Source organism: Abramis brama (assembly GCF_963993115.1).
Source record: "Abramis brama genome assembly, chromosome: 23".
Lineage (NCBI taxonomy): Eukaryota > Metazoa > Chordata > Actinopteri > Cypriniformes > Leuciscidae > Abramis > Abramis brama.
In genome coordinates, this window is record NC_139985.1 from 4,865,215 (window position 1) to 4,882,008 (window position 16,794).

General features: G+C 37.8%; 1 protein-coding gene across 2 annotated transcripts in view; it reads left to right on the forward strand.

Moving 5' to 3' along the window:
* Positions 1-16,794, forward strand: part of bsnb (bassoon (presynaptic cytomatrix protein) b) — a 95,871-nt gene that overhangs the window by 60,713 nt on the left and 18,364 nt on the right. The window contains exon 4 of one of the 2 annotated variants that reach the window (XM_084101162.1): positions 15,977-16,393. In XM_084101162.1, coding sequence (XP_083957288.1) covers positions 15,977-16,393 — 417 coding nt within the window. The remainder of the gene's footprint in view (positions 1-15,976; positions 16,394-16,794) is intronic. The other variant, XM_084101163.1, reaches the window with a different exon arrangement.

Consider the following 16,794-nt stretch of genomic DNA (forward strand, 5'->3'; position numbering starts at 1 on the left):
AAATGCTCCAAGGTGTAGTCAAGAGATCTAGCCTTCCACTCAGGTAATCAGAGAGCATCATGGGCCGCAGGAAGATGATGTACAGAGCAACAGTCTTCACACGGCATGCACTTCATTATAGATAACATCTGATACGGTCTACGGTGTGTGCGTGTGTGTGTTGTTATTACCGTTACACTCTGTCTGTCACCGAGCGTCTGTGAGATTTCATTTTCAAGCGACTGATGCACAGCGACACAAGCCGTAAATAAAGAGCGCGAATACATGACCCTGCCCTGCTCCGGCCCTGTGAGGGACTAACAGCACGTCCTCGCACAGGCTTAATCGCCGATGACAGCCTGTTATCCCGCAGCGACACACGAGTGTGGTATTCTGGCCCGCTCACGTCTGTGAAATGGCTTCATTGTTACTTCGTTACTTTACTTTGTACATTGTTACTAAAGTAGAGGTGGCAGTATGAACGAATATCACGGTATAAGTAATTTTACAAAATTTACTTTTTAAGTAAAAGTTAAAGCAAAGACATTTATAATGTTGGAAAATATTTCTATTTCAAATAAATGCTGTTCTTTTGAACTTTCTATTCATCAAAGAATCCTGAAAAAAATATTTGTGGATAGGCATCATGACCTTTTTGCAGAGTATCATCATGGGTAAAATGTCTGGCAAGCAACATAATAAGAAAACTGACACAAGTCATGAGATATTAATGAGAAAACCACAAATACAACACCCTTCAGTCTTCAGCCTTCAGATAGTCAATTTTTGCTGCATCATAAAATAAGGAATCTGGGTTTGAGTAAAACAAGTGAATAAATACATTTATTAAGCATTAATATGTGAGTTATAAATGGCTCACTATTTGGCAGGCATTGCGTTAAAGTCGCCCTTTTTATTTATGCAGTTATAACTGCTTATTAACGATTTATAATGCATTTGTAAATGACTTGTTAGTCATTAACAAACACCTTTATAAACCCGTTACAAAGGGAACCTTAATATAAAGTGTTACCAATTAGATAAATGTTAAAATACATTAAAATATGAAAGATCTTGCATTTTAATAATAGTTCACAATATCATGTTTTACTGTATTTGTGATAAAATAAATGGAGCCTTGTTGACTATAAGATGCTTATTTAAAAAACATCTTAAAAAATCTTACCCACCTTAACTTTTGAATGGTCGTTTATATAACAGTTATGGTATAGATTACAATGTATTTATTTTCTTATATTGTAATGCTTACCAATGCTTGCTTGGTTGTATTTATGAAATAACCATGTGGTAATCATGGTACGCCATCTCATTTGCTCTGTATTTTCACATTATTATTTTAACATTACTCCATGTTTCTTTGTCACTCTCATTTGGTATATTGTGAATGCTATAGCAGAATCTTTACTGCTTAACACATTTCAGTGTTTGTACTCTCACAACCCTAGGTTATTCCTTTAGTCGTTAAAACTAAACAAATGCACAGTTAAGACTGTGTAGCCTCTAGCACACACAAGACAAGACAAAGATAGATAGCATTCATTACAAAGCTGTCCAGACAGACATCTTACAGTGTCCTTGTGTGTGTTTTTCAGCACCTCTCTGACCACAAAGGAAGTTTGATTAATGTTGATAGTCTCTCTGATTCCTTGTGCGGGATCAGCTTCATTGAATGGATTTGGAATCTGAATGTATCTTAACTGGGTTGACTGGACTTGAGCCTGTAAACAACCAACTAGAAACACCCTGTCAATCACATGGACAAGCACCACTCAAATTTTCTTCATAAGTTTGAAAGTCTAGTTAGTTAAAGGGAAAGTTCGCCCAAAAATGAAAATTCTGACATTAATTTATACATTAATAAACAAATGTCTTTTTGAAGAAATCGGAAAGCATTCTGTTCCTCCATTGACAGCTACACAACTACCACTTTGACGCTTCAAAAAGTTCATAAAGAGATCTTCAAACGTGATGCGTAACACGAGAATGAACCTCATTGGTTCTTAAAGAAGTTCAAACATGCTGCGTAACATGAGAATGAACCTCATTGGTTCTCACACATCAAGCAATCATGCTTGAGCTTCCGTTTACCACAACTGATGTGTGAGTTGATGAATGTTTATATGTGAATAAAAGCCTAAATTCAATCTGTTCATCATATAAAGCGATCGAGTCTCTTCAGAAAATGTGGCCAAACCGCTCAATTCATATGGATTAGTTTTACGATCTCTTTATGAACTTTTTGAAGCATCAAAGTGGTAGTTGCGTAGCTGTCAATGGAGGGACAGAAAGCTCTTAGATTTCATCAAAAAAGATCTTCATTTGTGTTCCGAAGATGAACGAAAGTCTTACGGGTTTGGAACGACATGAGGATGAGTAATTAATGACAGAATTTACATTTTTTGGGTGAACTATCCCTTTAATACACGCTCATTAACCATTTAATGTTATTTTTCCTCGCACTTGTTATGTTGTTGGTTACATCCGATGAAAAGAAATGTTTCAGATGCAGAGAAAGTTCTTGTATTTTGATGACAGCTTAAGAAAACAAACTTTGTTCTTTAAATTAATGTGCAGCATTGAGCAAAATATGACCAGGGACATTTATTCAGAATGCAAATACTTGTGTCAATTTAAATTTTTATGTTGTCTTGTTTCTAATATCAGACATTTACTCTCTTTCACAGTTTTGTCTGGCCCGAAAAGTTACAGAATAATTTGAATAATAGGGCAATTATAATGTAATGCAAAACATAAATTAGGCAGAATGCACTGCTTTGAGGGATAGTTCACCAAAAATTGCATTTCTTTCATCATTTTTTCTCCTACAGTACATATTGCAACCTGTGGAACACAAAAGGAAATTTTAGGCAGAATGTTTTAGACTGAGAGCCTTCGTCACCATTCCCTTTTATTGCATCTTTTTTCCCTACTCAATGAAAGTGAATGACGACTGAGCCCGTCATTCTGTCTAACAACTAATTTTGGGCTCCACAGAAGAAAGAAAAGTCAACATGATAGTGAGTAAATCGACTGGATTTTCAATTTTAGGAAAACTATTCCTTTAATGTAAAATCAAATATGTATTATATTAATTGTAATTGGGAGAATAACTAAAGCAGACAAAATCTCTTCACCTTATTGTGGAAAACACCCTGACTGACTGCTCTCTCAGTTCCTCCTCTCTGTTCTTTTGCGTTGTGTAAAATCACTGGTGCTGCCTCTCTACTGCTAATAATACACAGCAAAATCAATTACCCAAATGATTCCAAATCTTTTCTTAGCCTCAGGTGCTGCAGGAGCTTCAGTAACGACATACTGCGTGCAACAAGCAAAGAATGCCATCCCATTCTCACACTGTTATGTTGCAGGGAAAGAATATTGGTGCTATTAATGCATTGTGAGGCTGTACAGGAGCAAATTACTGTAACGTGTTGCAGTGCTTTAGCTCAGGTGGATGCGAGTGCACATGCAGATGGTCCCCTCTTTTTCCATCTCTTTCTCCCCCCCCCCCACTCTCTGATGGAGTTTCAATGGGTGCTCTTTGAGTGCCTTTATGCTGGATGATCTTTCATTTCCTACTCTCAGTAATCCGGTGCAGGCTCAGACTCAGGGCAGCAGGCCCGGAGGATCTCTCTCTCTCTCTCTCTTTCTCTCTCTCTCTCTGTGTGTGTGTGTGTGCAGTCCCACGTGGCCCATTGAAGGAGTCCCACAGGATTAACCCACATATCTCTTGACTTGTCCTGTAAAACTGCCCTGACACACACATGCACACGCATGCGCACATAATCACACAGCATGACAGATGAATGCACATGCATGTGAGAAACATTCGTAAATCACTGCTGGAGTTGCTGAGAAAGCCTGTTTTATACAGCACAGATGTGTGAGACCACATTAAAAAACGGGGACTCTATCTCAGGTTCTATCTATCGCTCTATGTCTCAGTCTGTCATTCTATCTAGTGTTCTATCATTCTGTCTGTATGCCTGTCAGTCGATCACTCTGTCGTGCCATCTCTTGCTTTTATTCTATCGTTCTATCAATCTGTCTGTCTTTATGTCTGTTGATCATTCTATCATTCTGTCTATCGTTCTGTCATTTTTTTGATCTAGTGTTCTCTCTTTCTAATGATCATTCTATCTATCGGTCTGTCTGACAATATAGCGTTGTATCTGTCTGTCTGTCTTTAGATCATTCTATCTATTGTTCTGTCTCATTCTGCCTGCCTCGTTCTATCTCTAATTCTGTCATCTATCTATCTATCTATCTATCTATCTATCTATCTATCTATCTATCTATCTATCTATCTATCTATCTATCTATCTATCTATCTATCTATCTATCTATCTATCTATCGATTGTTCAGTCTTGTCCCATCCATCCATCCATCCATCCATCCATCCATCCATCCATCCATCCAAAAGCTTCAGACAGATGCCACATAAGACAATACCTTGAATTGACTTATTCAAATATCAGAGCTGATCGATAAAGAAAAAAAGTTTGTTTTAATGCATAAACTGACTGGTATCCAGCGCACAGGCTGATGGGAATCCGTCAGTCAGGGTCAGATATGTGATGTGGAGTGAGGATGAGTGGGTGTGTCTTGGCTGTTAACGAGCACTGACATTTCCTGTCCCAGCATGAGTACCTGTGCCCAGTGTGCTGTCAGCAGGGATGAAGCGTCCTGCCGAGACATGAGTGGCAAGCATGTGGCTGTTTGTCAACAGGCGAATGGGAATTCTGACAGAGCAGAGAGAGTGTGTGGACGGCGAATACAAGCATGTGGTTGCACCTGTGCCCCAATGTGGAGGTGATTAAACCAAGCGTGCCGCACAAGTCCTAAAAAGTGAAGCCAAAGTGTCTCGATCGCCCCCTGGTGGCTGGTCCCAGTATAGGTCATAAAGCCCGCCTCCCCATGAAGTCTAATGAAACTAAACAATCAAATTACACTTCAAATGAATTTTTTCCAAAGATGTTTTCTGTCATTTTAGGTAGTTTTTTTGTAAATTTAAGTGTTCGTTTTTTAAAATAAGTTTGGTCTAAGTTAGTTTTGATGCTATAAAAACTGGAATGTGACGTCTTGATTGACAGCTGTGATTGACAGCTTCTCTAAACAAAGTAGTCACTTAGGCACCAACGGACTTTTTTGGGGATTTAATTCAGCTTTAATTTCTACAAGTCCAGAATGAGCTGTTCTGCAGTAAACTGTACTAATGGTTTCTGCGACAGTGAGGGCGGGACCTTGATATCGCAGCTCTTCCTGCTCACTACTGCGCAGAAGCAGGTCCCAAATCTGCGCAAGATGTCAGCGCCATATTAGGACTTTAGGACATATTAGGAGCTTCAATTTTCACCAATGGAAGAGAATGAAGGGGAGTCGTCCATCTTTTTTTACAGTCTATGGATTAAATGTGTTGGTTTGTGCTCTCTCTGGTGCCCTCCTCAGGGGGAACGGGGGAATCACAGCTTGTCAGAGGTTGGATTTCCTTTTATAATGTTGTAAAAGTTCACTTTCCAAGACTGAAGACTGTTTTATGATTTTTAATTTAATGTTCTCTCCTACATAATGGCAGGTCTCCTAAAAGTAATGAGAGGTTCAAATATTTTTATATATTATATATCATATTATATTACATTACATTATATTATAAAATACAATATTATGTCAACTTTAACTAAAGCATAGACACAGACTTGTATCAAGTTTAAGTTCAAGGCCGGATAAGACCATACTGTTCATATCAGCCAGAAAACGTAATGTTCACATGGTTAGACACGGTCAGAGATATAACATGTCACATGTACCGCCATTGTTCCTGTGAATGTCCATGCAAACCCGCAAACATACACCTGCTCTGTCATGCAACCACAGCTCAGGCTGAACTGCAGGTGTCACAGCTTCACTGTGTGGATCAATCTAGCTGACCCTTTTCTTTCCTGTAGCCTGTTGAGAGACATCTCTGATTATTCTACTTATGGAAGCACTGATTGTGCTTGTGTGAATTCTGATGGGTTCATGTCTTCTAACATGAGTACCTGTGCCCAGTGTGCTGTCAGCAGGGATGAAGCGTCCTGCCGAGACACGAGTTGCAAGCATGTGGCTGTTTGTCAACAGGCGAATGGGAATTCTGACAGAGCAGAGAGAGTGTGTGGACGGCGAGTACGAGCATGTGGTTGCACCTGTGCCCCAATGTGGAGGTGATTAAACGTGTTGGTTTGTGCTCTCTCTGGTGCCCTCCTCAGGGGGAACCGGGGAATAACAGCTTGTCAGAAGTTGGATTTCCTTTTATAATGAAGTTCACTTTCCAAGACTGAAGACTGTTTAATGCTTTTTAATTTAATGTTCTCTCCTACATAATGGCAGGTCTCCTAAAAGTGATGAGAGGTTCAAATATTTTTATAATAGTATATTATATATCATATTATATTACATTACATTACATTACATTACATTATAATATGTCAACTTTAACTAAAGCATAGACACAGACATGTATTGAGTTCAAGTTCAAGACCGGATATGACCATACTGTTCATATTGGCCAGAAAATGTAATGTTCAGAGATATAACATGTCACATGTACCGGCATTGTTCCTGTGAATGTCCATGCAAACCCGCAAACATACACCTGCTCTGTCATGCAACCACAGCTCAGGCTGAACTGCAGGTGTCACAGCTTCACTGTGTGGATCAATCCAGCTGACCCTTTTCTTTCCTGTAGCCTGTGGAGAGACGTCTCTGATTGTTCATATAACTTGTTTATATGCTTTATGGAAACCACATGTTCAACTTTTAGAAAGGTTTTGAGAGCCATCATACTGACCCTTAATGTTACTGGTTGCTAGATTATTATGCAGTTGCTATGGTGTTCTGTGTGATGATTGGCATGTTTCTATGCAGTTGCTAGGGTGTTGTGGGTGGTTGCTTGGTGGTTTCGTACAGGCCTAATTCAAAAGGACCCATTTGAGGTATCATTCTTGTCCACAAACAATGTCAGATGAGTTATGCACCTAAGTTTAATACTCAAGGGTAAATATTGGGTTTGTATAAAACAGTAACTTAATAAGCAATAATAATAGTGACCACTAATGAAATTTATTGTGATTCTTTCAAGCAATCTGGCATATTTCATAGCAATTTAATCAGATGACTCTTATATAAAAAAAGTTTGTAATCTTATTTGAATGTACTGTACTAAAGAAATCCCTGATACTAGATCAAATTCTGTTTCAGTCTTTAAGAGACTCTGGAGCCTTCTCGTAATTTTGAGGATTCTGGTCATAATCACTGTCTACATTTCTGATATAGAAAGCAGATAGCAATGCAGCCATCATGATATTATGTAAGTGATTGTCTTATGTAAATCTTATATCCACAGAGATGGGCTAATTTAATTTGCTGGACTGTAGATGGCTCTGTTTGTCTAAAATAAATGCATGAATCACTGCATTTGACTGAAAAGCTCAGACATGAAAGGTTAAACCTCTGGGATTCTAATATTTAAATGTCAAACCTCAAAATTTGAATCTCAAAATCTCTAAATTTAGCTTCTCTTTAGTAGTTTGACCTGTGCAGTCCCTTAACAAGATTAATATGAGGACATTCACTGATGCATTACTTTTTGAGACTAGTTGCATTTAGAAGTGACCATTAAAGGGGAATTGTGTAAAAACAATTTTTCATTAAAGGGGAACTATGCAGTTTTTTTTTTTTTTTAGTTTAATTTACCTTAACTGAACAGCTTTGGAGTCATTGATTGAATGGTGGTCTTCTCGCACCCCCCTAGCAAGGACGTTAAAGACAGCAGCCTCTAGCATCAGTCGCTAATGCATCTCTTGAGATCATCAGGGAGATTTACCACAGCTCTTACTAGCTGGCCTCCGTTACAATCGTAAATGTGAAATGTGTAATTTTTGCAACACTAGTGGCACTAAACAGAATTTCAAATCTAGATATGGAATTGACTCGGATATGGAAGCTTAAGTTTACTTGTTTATCCAAATAATTGCGTATGTGAGAAGTTCTGCTTTAAACTCCTAGTGGTGCAGAAATTACACACTTTACCATTTAATTCTGTTTTCTTTTTCTTTTTCTTTTTCAAAATTCAAAATTCTATTTAATTTCTCTCCCTCCTATTTAATAATCCCTCCCTGTTCTATCCTGTATATCCTAGGCAATGTTTGAAACTTCCTTGAGTTATTTCCTAATTCAAACGAATATTGTATTCATTATTAGAGAAAATTAAAGCACCATGGTACAATAATACTACGCATGTTCTAAAGAGAGAAACCCGTAATTTAGAGCGTAAATGGAAACAAACTAATTTAGAGGTCTTTAGAATTGCATGGAAAGACAGTATGTCACGTTATAAAAAGGCCCTAAAAGCGGCCAGGGCTGAGCATCTCCGCAAACTAATAGAAAACAACCAAAACAATCCTAGGTTTTTATTTAACACCGTGGCTAGACTAACAAATAAACAGACGTCACCCGAACAAAATATCCCGTTACAGTTTAGTAGTAATGATTTCATGAACTTCTTCACTGAGAAAATAGAAAACATCAGAACCACAATTGTAAACGTTCAATCCTCAATCGCACCTTATAATTCAGCCTCAATTTTCCCCCCGCAAGAACAATTACAGTGCTTTACAACTATAGAACAAAAAGAGTTAAATAAACTTATCACTTCATCTAAAACAACAACATGTTTATTAGATCCTATACCAACTAAACTACTGAAAGAAGTGTTACCTGTAGTAGAAGAGCCTCTCCTCAATATTATTAACTCGTCTTTATCTTTAGGTCATGTTCCAAGAACATTTAAACTGGCAGTGATAAAACCTCTCATTAAGAAACCACAATTAGACCCGCATAATCTAGCAAATTATAGACCCATTTCAAATCTACCTTTTATGTCTAAAATACTAGAAAAAGTTGTGTCCGCTCAACTGGGCTCTTTCTTGCAAGAAAATGATATCTATGAAAAGTTTCAGTCAGGATTCAGGCCGCATCATAGCACTGAAACTGCGCTCGTTAAAATCACAAATGATTTACTTTTAGCTTCTGACCAAGGCTGCATCTCAATACTAGTTTTACTTGATCTAAGTGCTGCGTTCGATACTATAGATCACACAATACTCTTAGATCGACTACAAAATTATACTGGTGTTCAAGGACAAGCATTAAGCTGGTTTAGATCATACTTATCAGACCGCTACCATTTTGTCTATTTAAATGGAGAAAAATCGATCATAATTCCAGTAAACTATGGAGTGCCGCAGGGATCTGTGTTGGGCCCTCTATTATTCTCAATATATATGCTGCCACTTGGAAATATTATAAGGAAACATGGAATTAGTTTCCATTGTTATGCTGATGACACTCAAATATATATTTCATCACGGCCGGATGAAAACGCTAAATTATCCAAATTGACAGAGTGTGTTAAAGATATAAAAGATTGGATGACGCGTAATTTTCTATTATTAAATCCAGACAAGACAGAGGTAATACTTATTGGTTCAAAAAACCGCCCACAGAACCTCTCACAATACAACTTTGACATCGTAGGATGTCCTGTTACTTTATCCTCTACAGTAAAAGACCTGGGTGTTATACTCGATTGTAACCTGTCTTTTGAAAATCATATTTCGTATGTTACAAAAACAGCCTTTTTCCACCTTAGAAACATTGCTAAGCTACGTAACATGCTATCAGTTTCTGATGCAGAAAAGTTAGTTCATGCATTCATGACCTCGAGACTAGATTACTGTAATGCTTTATTAGCCGGTTGTCCTGCATCCTCAATAAACAAGCAACAGTTAGTCCAAAATGCAGCCGCTAGAGTTCTTACTAGATCAAGAAAATATGATCATATAACACCGATTTTATCATCACTACATTGGTTACCTATAAAGTTCCGTATTAATTACAAGGTATTGCTACTGACTTATAAAGCCCTAAACGGCTTAGCTCCAGTCTATTTAACGGATCTTCTATCGCCCTATAATCCATCGCGCTCTTTAAGATCAATAAATTCAAGGCTTTTGGTCATACCTAGGATATCCAGATCAACCAAAGGAGGGAGAGCATTTTCACATTTGGCTCCAAAACTCTGGAATAGCCTTCCTGATACTGTTCGTTGCTCGGACTCACTCTCCCAGTTTAAAACTAGATTAAAGACGCATCTTTTCAGCCAGGCATTCATAAAATATTGTTAATCTCACAGTTTCAAACTACAATCCGGCCTCTAGTTCATAAATGCCAGAGGAGAACTGGCCCCCGACTGAGCCTGGGTTCTCCCAAGGTTTTTTTTTTCTCCATTAGGTCACCTGATGGAGTTTTAGGACACCATTAGGTCACTTGATGGAGTTTTTCGGTTCCTTGCCACTGTTGCCTTTGGCTTGCTCAGTTGGGGATATTTTGGGGATATTTAATTTTATTCTATCAATCAATAAATTCCACTAGAAACAAACTTTGTTGTATTATTTTATTTTAATACTGTGAAGCTGCTTTGATACAATCTGTATTGTGAAAAGCGCTATACAAATATACTTGATTTGATTTGATTTGATTTGTAAAGCCACTTTGGATAAGTTTTCCACTTTGATGTATTTTCTCGCAGAGTGTGGAGGAAAAGGGTGAGTTTTCTTGGACGTCGATATGAAACAGAGGGACAAGCAACACCATCTGTGGAAATTTTTCTCATTTGATTGTTGTTAATATTTGTAGTGAATCATAATACATTCCTAAAATGTTCCTCCATATAAATCAATCTGCAGTCAATTTAAAACCTTCTATGTGTTACTTGCTTCATAATCCGTATGATCAATTCTAATAAACCTGCTTAATTGTGATAAATCCTGCTTGCACACATTAAACATACAAGCTCTCATAACTCCTTTCTCTCTCTTCCTGCCCCCTCGATCTCAGGGTGATTGATTTTGTGGCCTGTGTGTTTATCCCATTGGGCGTTCAGCTGCATGAGCTTCATGTAAAGCGCTTCGAAGGCTAAGGCCTCACACCCACAATCTCTTAGTGAATTTTTTAAGAGCTCTGCACCTCTGCCCTTCACTACAGAGTTTAAATGACTATAAACTGATCAGTTAACACTCTGACATCTCTCTTGTTTTCAATTTTCCACCTCTGTCTTTTTATTTGCTTAGCTGCATGTAATGATTTGTGAATAGGGACCAGGGAAAGCAAGGTTATCTTACCGTCAAACATACCCTGAACTCTCGGTTTATTTAACTCAAACCTTGCCTACTAGAGGTATGCTGGTTCCAAAAATGCATCTGGTAGTAAGTTTAGCCAACCCATTATAATAAAAAGAAAGACTGATTAAACTAAATAACAGTCTGTGCTTGCAAAGATAACGTGGCTGTAAAAGTTAAAAATGTTATGTTTAGTCTTTTTGCTTCCACATTGCTTGAGAGGCAAGACATATCATGTTTTTTATTATAGAAATAGCATAGAAAACATCCTGTTGCAAAAAAAGAAAAATTAATCTGAATGCAGATCAACGATGTGTGAGATTAGAATTTTTTTATTAGATTAAAATAAACATTACCTTGTTTTAATAGTGCTTTATATATCGATATAGCTATATACATAATATTGTGCACAATATGTCACTATATCCCACTGAGCCTCATAAATAGGGCACACATGCGCTGAACACCTCTTAAGTTAACTAACCCTGGAACAGAATGTGCTCCAGAGCAGGTTCTCTTAAGAGAGGAAGTTGCTATGGCTACTTACATACTCTGAAAGTTACCTCCGTTTTTGGAACCGAAAGTTGAGGTTATCCGCTTACTGTCGGTGCATTCACGCAGGGCATCTGCGTTAACGCTTCTCTTTTACTTTGAATGGGTGACGTCATGCATTGTCAAACTGAATTGTGGGTTCTGCTTCGTCGAGTCACTGGTGTTGCTTGTCAAGTGCCAACGCAGGAGTCAGCCAATCAGATCGCCTTTATGCAAATACACTAGCACGTTGCAGTCCATGCTGGAAGTTATGTGATTGGCTGTTGTCACTATGATAGTTGCGTCAGCACCAAGCTTCAGACGCACCCTCCATTAAGCGTTGACGCAGACGCCCGTGTGAATGCATGGGTATTTCACATAACCTGCTTTTTGAAATAGCCTACCTAATGCCTAATGTTTTTGTAACAGATGGAAAGATGCTTTACAAAACAACTTATCTATTTGCTAATCATTAAAGGTGATCATATGCATTTACATGAAGATATTTTTATAGGGAAGCAGAGAAATTTCCATCTGAGAGGTATATACTGTGTCAACACCGAACACAAGTGGTGTGTGAAATTTCAAGCCGTTACCATTATAGGCAATGAAGCTGTTTACACTGGAATTGTCCATGTGGTCTTGCAGAGCTTTATTTTCCGCATCGGTTTTAAAATGAGTTACTTAGAAAAGCCATATGTGTGCTATAACTTGAATGCTATAACTTTCACCATTGTGAAATGGTGTGCAGCTTCGATGCTTCCATTGTAGACAGACTGAAAAGCATTATCAGTCGTGTATACATGCAGGCTTTTGATTTGACTTGGCAAACTTTGGAGATTTCTGCTGCTCTTTCAGATGCATGCAGCTATTTGTTCAAAAAGTGGTTTATGTAACACATTTGAAATCTGTTGAATTCAAAGGTTATCCCAACATGCAAAACAGTCATGTCTGCACCTGTTTGATGGCAACATCAAAAGACACCACGAAATGGGAGTAAAAATCACAAACACACAGACAGCAACACGGGTATGCAACTAGCTAATTCAGGTCCTGTGGATTAGCTAAATAATGTTAGCAAACATTTAATGTTGTTCACAGTAGTGTAGTTAGCTAGCTGTATTGAATATAATTTTACAAATGAACTGTTGTGGCTTTGGGTCCCATTACTCCAGTAATTTTCTGTACTAAACATTTGTACAGGACATTTGGATGGTGTATTGGTGTGGTATATTCAAAGTTTAACCATGCTAATGTTGTTCTTTGGCAACCAATATGCCAGTAGGAGTTTGTCTGATTGTTTCATGTCCAGTAACAGCTGACACTGCATCTGTGGTTTCCATGCTTTCCAAAACTCACATGAACACAAAATACTACATTGTTAATGTTTTATTTATTATTTATTTATTTTGTTCTACTTTGTGCGCTTTTCCGATTATTAGACCACTTCCGATAACCTCTACAGACAAAGGTGTCATACTCGTTTAAGCTTCAGATTTTTGAGCCAATTGGCTTTGAATGCAAAAAATAAACATAAAAAAATATTGTTTTAGATTTGGCAGAAATCAAGCATTCATGTAAATGTGGCCTGTCCAACTGAGTTGCAGCTTTCACAGATCATTTTCTTGAAATGAGAATTAATTTACAATTTTTCTTGGGCTTTCTTCACAGACACACTGCATTACCTCTGCTTCGTTCATTATGCTAAAAGCACACCTCACAAATGTCTACACTCACACAACGTCCATCTCGCTTCAACGCAGAATATAAAAAGCAGAAAGGCACAGATGGCAGAGCATTTTGTGAGCTTTGCACAAGCATTGAGTGAACGCTGCACCTGTTTATATTTAGCTTCAGTGTGGAGCACTTGGGGGGAGTAGAATCAAAAAGAAAAGGCATCTGTCTCGCATGGCAAAACCTTTCCTTTCCTCAGCCTCTCCCCAGAATTCATCCTGACCCGCTCTAGCAGTCAAGCAAAGCTGTGCACATACATTTTGTCAGAATTTTGTTACTAGAATAGCTATTTACTTACTGCAGAAAGCTTCTTTCTCTTCTCAACAGCCTGGTTTTGAAGATTTTCATGGGATCATTTGCATGAAGTCACAAGTTTAGTTTCATTTTTAGGGCGTATTAAAATTGCTCTTACTTTTAAAATCTTTAAACCTTTGTATTAAACTTCAGCATATGACTCTGTACAATTCCATAGATTTTCATTGATCCAAGTTATATTTAGGGACCAGAACATCATTAAAAATGGTGGTGGGTTCTTTGTCTTTGCCAGTAAGCAACCATCCATACTAAACATGCAACATGCTAAAACCCGGTCAGAATACCATCATAACTGCATAGCAAAATCTTGGAAACCAGCCAGAATGTCTTTGGATGATAACTTCTATTTAACTAAGTTTTCATTAGTGAGCAATATCTGATGCAGGTTATGGTAGTTTGTGAATGCTTGTGTGCAGCAGAGATGTACAAGCAGTTGCATCAGTGTAGATCAGAACAGAACCCCATGCAGTGTACTGCTTGTTAATCAACATCAATCAACAAACCTCACTCATCAAACCCAGTAAGCAAACATTCCAACACTACCATATTGGCAAGCCCAGGTATTGTAAAAGTATATGAGTCTGACAAGAAAATCGAGAAAAGACAGGGGCACAGGAATTTGAAAATGCACTCTCTTTTATATTTAGGACTAGGAGTAATTTTGCTGTTTATTGCTGTACCCATGCGACTCATTAAACTTAGCGAGGACTTATCTACAGTATATCTGAATGGTTTTAGTGTTCTTTAAGACTGTGGACATAAAACATTTTATGATTTTATAATTATTCTGTAGACCCATGGTTTTTAAAGACAATAACATTCAGTACAGATGTTTTTTTTTTGTGTGTGCTGGTGTACTATTTGCTGCTATATTCTGCTGAATATTTTCAATGATGTTGCAGAAGAAGGAATAATTGCCTCACTGCTGTAGTGAGTTCTACTATAAAAACTTTTTTTTTAACTGTTTGATGAGATCTATAATCTTTTTGCATATCACTCTCTGGGTTTATGAAGTCAGGTGTCCTAGATGTCAGTTTATATATTGTTTTTGTCTTTTTTGGGTGTTTCATGTGTATAGCAATTATAGGTATAGGTATAGTCTATAGTATACTAATGCACCCTACAGAACGCATCACTGTGAACTGTATTCCCTTTTAAATTGTACATGGTACATTACATGGTAGACGGTAAATTGTCTTGTTAAGTAAAACAGTTAAGTCTTGTTAGGTCGATTACCCAAATATTTGCAAGAGCTGCTGCAACCACGTTAGTACATATTCAACGCGATCATCTAATCATATTCGTTTGATTATCCCTAGAAAAAAACTGTCTATGGTCGCTCTGCTTTTAGTTTCGCTGCTCCAAATGATTGGAATGTGCTACAAAAGTCAATGAAATTGGAGTCATTTATTTCCATCTCTGCATTTAAAAAACTGTTAGGGAGTGTTTTTATCACAGCTTGTGAATGTTTTAACTTAATGTAAATATGTGTGTGAATTGTAATATGTTAGTATGTCCTTCAGGAGATCTTAATTCTCCTGCCAGGCTGTCATTGAAAATAAGAACTTGTTCTTAAGTGACTTGCCTGGTTAAATAAAGGTTAATTAAACAGGGTTGTGCATGTACTGCACAGTCAGTGTTTGCAACATGTATTTCTGAGCATTGTGCTAGAAATGAGAATCTAGTATGCAAGTTTTGTGAGCTCTTGATCCACATTCTAAAGCAAAATGCTTTTATGATGATCATGCGTTTATAGTCTTACACTCCTTGTTTAATGAAATGCTTTGTGATTTTCAACGCACATGAGCCTCCTGCTGTGGGTGGAATCAGCCATCATTCTGAGCTTGTGTGTCTTACTGGACTTACCAGAGGCTACATAATTGTGTGTGTTAAACATAGTGGCTTTGAAAAGAGTCAGCAAGGCCTTTGAGAAAAGGTCGCATTATTGGCCAGAACCCAATTATGCTTGCTTGCTCGACTTGACCAAATCCCTTTTGAATTACAATAGTTGTGTGACAAAGGCAGAGAGAGAAGAGAGAATGCCAGTGAAGGCAAGTGATGCGATAAATTACATGTATTCTGTCTATTGACACTTTGACCTTGTCTACAGTTTTTTTTTTCTCCTTTTATATCTTAATTGTTTCATGATACTAATTTCATGTTTGCCTCTCAATTTCAGAAAAAAGAATGGCTGTGTTTGACATGCCAGACCCAGAGAGCAATGTCAGGGAGCTTAGGGGATATTTCTCCTCCTGTGCCACCATCAGTTGGATCTCCCAGACTACTAGGCCCAGCCAGTCAACAACAGCAGCGAGGGCCCAGTCAGCAAGCTACGCTGAGACCTATCGGCCCTCAGCAGCAAAAGCCACCTGGTGCCCAAGTAAGTGGTCCTTTCTCTCCGGTAAAACAAGGGGTGCCACTAAGCAAGGGCCCCTCTCAACAATTACCTGCAACTAAGGCTGAGACAAAAAAACAAGATCAAGGCATTAACAAGAAACAAGCTATGTCCAAAACAGAAACGTCGTCTAAAAAGGGAACATCGGATAAAAAAGATGAGAAGAAAAGTAGTGGCATGCAGAAATCTAAACAAGATGACGTGAGTGGCCCTCTGTGTCCTCATCACCACTGTATTTGTCTTTCATAACAGATCACTTCAACATTCTATGATGGGAATGTTCCATGTTCTCAAAACCAGTTTAAAGTTAACAATCTCTGGGGCTAATTACTATTTCCAGTGCCTGATGGTTACACAGTGATGAGTCAACATCATTTGTAAACTATTTTTTTAATTATCCATTAAGAACTGATGTCACAAATAGCCCAATTTAATGTGACATACACTAAGTTATCATTTGTTAATATAAGCATGCCATTTTTATCAACATCATTAACTAGTTTTATTATTTACAACTTCATCACTATTTAGATTCACTTTTGATGATCATCCACTCTGTTTTGCATGCTTGTCTAATTTGTGCCATTTGCATGTTTTGTTAA